This window comes from Alligator mississippiensis, chromosome 3 (genome assembly GCF_030867095.1).
Source record: "Alligator mississippiensis isolate rAllMis1 chromosome 3, rAllMis1, whole genome shotgun sequence".
Taxonomy (NCBI): domain Eukaryota; kingdom Metazoa; phylum Chordata; order Crocodylia; family Alligatoridae; genus Alligator; species Alligator mississippiensis.
The window spans coordinates 175,909,645-175,918,355 of record NC_081826.1 but is presented as its reverse complement, the minus strand read 5'-3'; the positions used below and the strand labels follow the sequence as shown (position 1 = coordinate 175,918,355).

The 8,711-nt window shown below is 43.7% G+C and overlaps 1 protein-coding gene across 1 annotated transcript; it reads right to left on the bottom strand.

Moving 5' to 3' along the window:
- Positions 1–291: 291 nt before the first annotated feature.
- Positions 292–1,018, bottom strand: LOC132249192 (interferon beta-like). The gene is given in 2 exon segments (XM_059723543.1): positions 292–700; positions 702–1,018. Coding segments are annotated over 2 exon segments (726 nt in total).
- Positions 1,019–8,711: the final 7,693 nt, after the last annotated feature.

The following is an 8,711-nucleotide window of genomic DNA, read 5'->3' as shown; positions in this document are numbered from 1 at the left end:
AGTATATGAAAGAGTTCAGGGTTTGTGGATATACAAAATACTTGTAATACAGATTAATTTATAATAGTTATTAACAATTGAGAAATGTAATTTTATAACAACGAATCCAAAGATATTGACTCATACCAGTTCCATAGTGTAAAGAGCCCGATTTTGTTGTTATGGAAGATATCTGGAGTTTGGCCAACTATCTAAAAGGGGCACCAGCCCCTACATTATTTTTATAGGTAATATTTTCTCCACTATACAACTTAAACTGAGTTGCACAATACTTTTTCTTGGAGTATTACCTTAGTTTTTAAGACTTTTTGTGAGTTGGTCAACAAACAGAAAACAATTGGGCATTTCTATACGGATGATCTCCCAGGCACAGAGATTATAGTGCTTCTCTTCCAAGAAATTGTGTATTCTCTGGAAATATCTATTGAGTTTCAGTCTGGTGTGCAGTTGATCCTCACTTCTAGGAGTAGTACCATCATTTTTCATTTGTGCAACCAAACAGGCCTCCAACAGCTGAATTTGCCGGTGAAGTCCATTTTGGAAAGTGACAATGGAACTCCAGTCCCAGGTAGTTTGTGTAAGGTTTTTACTGAAGATGGTAAAGATTTCTTGAAGGATCACTTGAATTGTTGTTTTAGCATCCTCTTTCTGTGATGGTCAGAGCTGGAAAATACCCCGGATAGTCCTGAATTTGGTTTTCATTGGAGCACTGAGAAAGGAAGGGGAAACTTCCCCCCATTTTCTCCAGTAACTCCAGGCTGTCCTTGTTGAGTCTTTTCTGTTGGAAATGAATCATGTCACACTGCATTGATGTGATTTCAGTAGAGAAGAGCAGCACAAGGCAAATGTGTAGTAAGTGCCTGGTAGACAGGTGATATTCATGTTGTCTTCTCTTTCTATGTGTGTGTATGGAACTTATGAGACTGGAATTTGTTTCAGGGCTTTCATGGGCAGCTGCGTCTTTCATCCATGCCTCTAAATTTAAATATTGATCAAGAGAATATTTGTTTTTCATCATCTTATATAGAAGATTTTCCTTCCTTTCACTTTCTGTTATATTCAGTATGTTCTAGCTCTGTTATAGAGCTATTAGCACTTTTCTTTTTGTTTTATTTTTTGTTTTTAAGTGAAAATGACCAAATAATTAGAAGAATATTCTGTAGGATATAAAAAGTAATCTCTATTTTTAAATTTATACTAAAAAAAAAAAAAAATCTATTAAAAGGACTGTGGGAAAACGATATCATGCAGTCATTACAGACTGTCAGAAGGTATACTGTTGATGTTATTTTTTTAATAAGTTGCTGTAAGATCTGTGTAGTTAGGATAGGACTTAGACAAGCTTTCAAATGCAAGACACTGACAAAGAAGAATGTCTTGTATTTGAAAGCGTGTTTAACTCCTATCCCATCTAAACATTTGGTCCAATAAAAGATATCATCCTAAGAAATCCTTGCCTCTCATTCTTCCTCAGGAGGCTCTCTAAATGGAACTGTTACTAATTCCTTATTAAGGTGTCTGAAAGTAGCAAACTGGACTTGGGATAAGGATTCACTTAAATGGTTTGAACAGCTTGTTCTCTTGGTCATTTTTTCAATAACTCTCAGTGACAAAATATGGCATTCTGAAGGGTAATTCAGAAAGTGGAATGTAAAATTAATAATCCATACATTACAGAGATACTCCAGAGATGAACGTGATCTATAATGCAGCTAAAAAACACCACAAACAAACATCCATTCTTAGAAATGTTCAGGCTGTATACTTGGGGATGTTTATATTTGTTTTATGGTTAATACATTAGATTTTTAGGACTAAAATAATTTTAAAAAATATAACAATTTTCACTGTTGATGCTGTTCAGTTTATTTTCTCTTTTAATCTTTGTCTTTCACTCATCTTGCACATGGCACTTAGTTCAATTGGCTTCACTTGGTCAGTTTCACTTTCTGGCTCTTGTGTCTTAGTGTTATGTTGAGAATTTCCATCACAGCAGAGGAGCTTAATTAAGAAAAGAAAACATTTTTTTTTTTTTTTTTTACTGAATTAATATTTCACAATACAATTTCATAATATGGTGTTATATTTTTCATAAGGTAAAGTAAAGATTTTGTTATAAAACAGATTGCAGCATGTGACACTGCTGCTTGAAGCAGATTCAAGATAAAAGATACGCTAAAAAATCTGTATGATCTAGATCAGGGGTGTCCAACCTTTTTGAACGTGAGGCCGGATCACAAATTTTTTATCACCCAATGGGCCAACGAGCCATATTCAAAGACCTCACAGGAAGTGGTATTACATCAGGAAGTGATGTCACGTGACCTTTGACACCAATGAAATGGGTTTGGAAATGTGGTTTAAAATCCAAAATAAAAACAATATAAAAGCAACAATGAAATAATACCAAACACTTGACTAAAATAAACACTGTCGCTTCTACTCACTTCTCAATGAATGAAAGAAGCATAATGCCTATCGACAGATCAAATGTGGCAAAGATACCAGCCAGAGTGGAAACTAATCAAAGCAACAAAATATGGGCATTTTTGAGAATAATCTTCAAGAAGATTTACTTTTAATAACTTGTTGTTAACTTTTTAAAGATGTGTTACTAAGTTGAACCCCCAATCCCCCACAAAGAGAAACAGAAGCAAACACAATCCAAACACTGGACAGTATTTTTACAAAGATTTTTACCTGCTCCAAACTTACGCTGGAGCCGAGATCATTCATGCTGTATTCTTGAGCATGTTGTTCAGTCTTAAGCATACAGAACAGTTATCCAGTGAGGTTCATAACTGGGGACATTCTGTTACAACAGGAACTATCCAGGCAAAAAAAGAGACAGTTGGCAATACAACCATTGTCAGGTCTCAAGAAAACCAGCACAGCTATAGAAGCACAGTCTCTGTAGTGTAAATTAGCCCTAGGGCAAAGAGACAGGAAAAATGAGCTCTTTATTCAGCGAGAAGCAGACAAACCATTCTATGATACCTTAGCTTTGTCGCACTATCTCTTCCCCCTTAATGCAAGTTAAATGAAACTACAGTAGAGAACATGACACAAGTTGGAACCTGGCTTTGTATTATAATTCTCCTATTCTGTACGCTGCTGTTGCAAAACAAGGAAGAAAACTACCATCTGAAGCTATGCAGATGATACATTCATATGATCCTTCTGATAAAGAGAATCTTTGGATTATTTCTTAAATGAGATCTTCTTTCTGTTATTTTAAATTAGTCCCCTGCAATAAGGAGCTGGGAAGCGTGTCCTCTTCCCTATGCTTGTCCCCCATTTCAAGGTTCCATCTAATCACTGAGGTATATAAGTGGCCCCTTTGTCAGAGTATCTGTTGTAAGGCTGAGCTGCGCACATAAGGTTATTACAGTTGTGGTTGAGGAGCGAATACATTGGCTAGGTTGTATACCCTGCTTTGTTAAGTTTAGCAGCTCATCGCAATAATGGGCACTGAATTCCTTTACCATCACAGGATTGCTCCAAAGTCCTCTGCTGACATTTTACTCAACAAGAAATAATGATTAGTATTTGGTTTTATGCTATTTTAGTCAAATGTAGGATACTGGGTTCAGTGCAGCAGGTGAAATTCTATGACCTGTGTTACACCGGACGTCAGACTGGATGAGACAGAATCTTACAAGGGTGCCACAGAACTTCACGTCGCTTCCACTTTTAATGGGGTCCTTTCGAGTTGTAAGAACAAAGCTTCTTTTGGATGCACAGGATGGATGCACAAAGCTTCTAATGGATGCACAGGAGGAGCTGGGCAAGGGCTGTGGTGCTGCAGCCCACATGTGCTGGGCTCTACATGCGCCAGAAAAAAAAAAAGGGGGCTTCCTCTGCCGGGGAGGGAGGCAAAGGCAGCACAGTCAGCCCGGGCCGGTGCTGTGTGCTCACATGGAGACCTGTGAGCTGGGCATGGGGCAGTGCCCAGGCAGCCCCTGGCTGCAACTTCTCTGCCTGCCACTGGGAAGATGAACCACACAAGTGAGCACAGAGCGGGGCAGGCGCAGGGGCTCCAGGATGATTCCTCCTTCTCCCCCACCACAGCCCCAAGGGGCAGAGCCAGGTGCAAGTGATGATTTAGCGTGGGGGAAGTTGACTGGCAAGGGTCTGGGGGGGTTTCATCCCCATTGCCATCGCCCTGCATGTGCCTACCTGGACTCCGTTCGCTGCCTGCGGTGCTGGCCGGTGCGAGCTTTGCCCAGGACTGCCCCACGCCGTGTCACTGGGGCTGCTTTGCCTTCTGCCCCGAGATGCTGCCCATGGGCGGGTCCTGTCGATGCTCATCTGTGATCCAGCCTCTTCTGGGGCTTGACAATTCAAAACTTCTTTCGCTCATGGCTCTGGCTCCCGGCATGAACAACACACTCTCCAGTCACCAATGACCTGTGCTTTTGCTGCCAGCTACTCCTCTTCCCACATGCACTAAGTCAGCAACATCAAGCTGATGCGGTGCGTGTGGGAACCTTGTCCCTTCCCCAGCACTTCAGCAGCCATTAGGAAGCACAAGACAAGACAAGAGGTGGGAACAAAAGTAAACAGTGTTTACTCATTTCCTGTCACAGCACCTCAGGCCTCAGAAAATGGCTTGGCGGGCCACGTGGCGGCCTGCAGGCTATATGTTGGACAAGCCAGATCTAGATGGTCCTCTTGTCTCGTCTGCGAGATTAAATTTTCTCTATTAGTTGTTAGTCTTTTCCATTGTTTCTTCTATATTAATCAATTGTGCCTCTTCAACAGAATTAGCAGAAGAATTCATTTTTGGGGACAGTATCAGCAATGAATTTCAATTATGTGATCCTATGGAAGGAAACTTCTTGTGCTACCAAAACAAGAGCGGGATTTGCCAAACTAGCATTTCTAATGATATTGCACAAGTTACAACAAAACTAGCAGGTCTCACAGATGCTAAGCTGAATTGACAGTCAGGAATGAATCCCTTTACCTGGAAACTGAGCAGGTATACTCTGAAGTCAATTAGAGAGGGTCAATTTATTTATTTATTTGTAAATCCACACTTCATCCATTTAAGCAGCAGGAGGAAAAAAAATTCTGCTTCTAGCAAGCCAATGAAAATAATAACTTCCTATACCCTCCAGTTCTCATTCTTCATCATCTTAATTTGAGAGAGATGGCTTTTTCCCCCATTATGTTTAAAAATGGCTAAGCTGTAAACCCATGACTATGGAAATACAGAGTTAGGGTGGTGTAAGTCTAAAATGAATTTTACTCCATCTATTGAATATACTTTCAAGGAACTTATTTTACATTGGAAGAGGAAACTAAGGACAAGGAATCTTCACTTACTAACTGGTATCATGGGTTCCCCAGGGAGCTTGTATAATCTCGGAGTACCTCTGAAGCCAACAATTCATTGCCAGGTGTAGCTTCTATAGAGGGTGAGGCCCTGGCTCCTTTAACTCTGGGCCTAGGCTTTGTATCTGGGCCTCTGTTCAGATTACTACTTTCTGCTTCAGCTGCTAGGGGTGGACTTTATCTCTGCAGGGGCATAGAATGCACCTGGAGTCATGTACAGCCAAGCAGACAGCTCTTCTTAATTTAAAATATTCGTTGGACAACAGCAGAATAGCAATCAGAATCCTCAGGGTACAAAGCCCAAGCAGGCTCTGTCCAGAAAAAGCAACCCTGGCTCTGCTCTCTCAAATATCTTGGACTTCACTCTCTCTACCTGCTCTTGTCTCATGGTGTCTCTGTATTTAAAATCTTGTTTTCATGTCCCTCCTTGGCACCAGAAATATCAGGGAGTCTCTTCAGGTGTTGAGGATGGCACCCACTTGGTGTTGTTTTATCTTCATATACAAATTGGCTCATTCCCTATTAGTAGAACACTCCTGTAGCTATTTTTCCCAAACACAGTTAATCCCTTCCTTTCCCCTTGTAGAACACAGTTATTTCCAAGATAGTGACTAAGCTAACTCTCCTGAACATTATACAGGTGAAAAGAGAGAGGCTATAGTTTTGCAACTCTTAATGTTGGAGACCAGATACTTCTTCCACTGACTCAACAACTAAAGTGCAACTGAAGCAATATAAAGGACTGTAGCAGGTTGAGGGTTAATACTTAGCTCAACCAGTCAACTTAGTCTCTCACACTATATGTTTTTTTTCCCAGGCACCCTTGCCACAAAGGAATCAACATAAACCAGTCCTCAAAACACCCCCATAAACAGAGTCCATGCAAGGCAACTTAGTCCTGAGGTCTCTCCCCAGACCACAAGAAGATCCTGTTGGCTTCATGCTGCTCCCTTAGCACCACAGCACACTCTTCCTTCTCTCTTGCATGAGTTCCCTGTCCTTGTTTTGTGGTGCAGCTGCCTTCAGCCTTGCAGCCCTTGACCTTTTGCTGGACTCTGGGAGAGTCCTTGGCTTAGTTCTGTTGCCACTAGTCAGGTACCTGGGCCCTTTCTCTCTCTCTCTCTCTTTCTCCCCCCAGTTCCTCTCCCTAGGACCTCTTAACTTCCTGGGCCAGCTTATCCAGATAACTGGCTGGCCACAGCACTCCTAGGCAGCCTGTAATCACTCCCAACAACCTGCAGAAGGGTACAGCTTGAGATGTGCAGCCTGGTGCAAGCCTGTGTCAGCCAGTCTTCTGCAAGGACTTTCTGCCATCCACCCACCTGATATTGGATTTATCAAATGGATTTGTAATAATCTTTGTTTTACATTTTCATTTCTTATTACACCGATGGTGGTGTTTTTCTTTAGATAAATTCTAGGCCAGCCAATAAAGTAAATGTGCACCTCACCTGCACCCAGCCTATTAAATAATACTTACATTCTTTTCTGAAGTGTTTTTGCTGTTACATAGGAATTATGCCTATTTTTCAAGTCATGGTGAGCCACTGCGTTGCATACATTGTGACCTCCTCTTCATTCCCACAGCTCAGCTGCAGCTTTCTTCCCATTTCCAGTGATTCCTGTTTCCTTACCATTCTTAAAAGTCTGGCAAATATCACCAAATGGGGTCGAAAAACAGTTCACCAAGAATCCCTCTGTCGGCCTCTCTCTCAGCCTGCCACATGATTAGTGTGGCTGTGCCCTCCACGAAGTGAAGCCAGACTAGTTTGCCATGTGCCTCATCTGCATATAAATTTTTTGGAGTATGAAGAACACCCAATTCCAGTCATGAGTGGGGGGGCTAATTATCACATGAATACTTTGTTGGGGGTATCTAGAGTACACACACATACTGAGTTATGGGGCCACCATGACTTGAAGTCCTGTTGACTTTGCCAGGGCCCAGACCAATGAACTATTTTGCAACTCATAAGCCTTTTGGCTCTGGACTGATATCATGCATAGTTTGTACTCTATCCAAGTAGGTGGCAAAGTACTAATAAAAAGTGTTTTTATGGCATATGTGCTAAAATTTGCAGCAGTTTCAAAAAGGGTAAAATGCATCAGTTGTGGATCAACTAAGTCTATGGGTATTATATGCAAACTACCCAACATTGTGTCAAGAATGATGGGGCGAGGAGTGGGTGGGGATGGAGCCCCGTGCCCCCCCTCCATGCAGGCCCAAGGATTAGGCCTGGGCCCAATGCAGGGGAGGACTGGGCCCGAGAGGAGCAGTGGGTCCAGGCCAACCTGGTGGTGGGTGGGTGACGAGATAAGCAAGCTTGCGGTTGATGCAGGGGAGGGGAGAGGGGGAGGAGTAAACCTGGGCCTGAGGGGAGAAGGAGGCTGGCTCCTCCCCTCAGCCTGCTGCTGCTGGGCTGGGCCTGCTGTTCTCTCCCCCACTGCCACAGTGGGCTGGCTTCTGCCCTTGCTCAGGGTCACTCCTCCTCCCCCCCCCACCACGTTGGGTCTGGACTCACTCCTCCCCTCCCCGTACTGCCACTGCTGTTGCTGCGATGCACCTGTTCCTCCCCCCCACCCACGTCAGACCTGCTCCTCCCCCCACTGCCACTGCAACAGCCTGGGTTAGTCCTGCAGGCAGTGATGACGAAAGGGGGAGGGGCAGGCCGAGCCCAGTGCCAGTGGCATCACCCCCTGCGAAGTCCTGACCCTGCTCCCCCCTTGCACTGCCACCACCACCACGATCATCTCCAAGGAGCAGGGCCCCCCCCCTGCCCTGCTGTTTTCGGGTGGCAATGATGGAGGCCAGTGGACTCATCCCCACTGCTCCATCATTGCCCCCTGAAGGAAATAGGGCAGGGGGGGTGAGGCCAGCACTGCTGGCCTCGCCCCCCCCATTCTTTCTGCTCTGTTGCTGCCACCTCCGGGAGCAGGGTGGAGGGGGGCTTGCCCCCCTGCTCCATCCCCTGTGCCCCCACCATCATTGTGGCACACCACCGCACCACCACCTCCTGTCTGAACACTTATTCACACTCTGATTGTCTGTTTCAGTCAGCCAATAAGAGCACAAATAAAGTGTTATGGACAGGCAGACAGACAGATTAAGGCTTTTATAATTTTACAATTCTTACTGCTATGTTTAGTTTAAGGTCAATTATTTCAAATTTGCTCTCACTTCCATGTGGTCAAGTGGGGTCTGACAGTAAGGAGGGAGGAGGGACTGCAGGGAGAAGAAGTTGTGGGGGCGGGGCAGAGGGCAAAGGAGCTACCTGACACCTGTAGCAGTGGAAGGTTGACAGATTCAAGACAAGCCTCCAATAATTGCATTCTGTACCTGTAAAATTATATTAAATTAATAATTTTTCCAT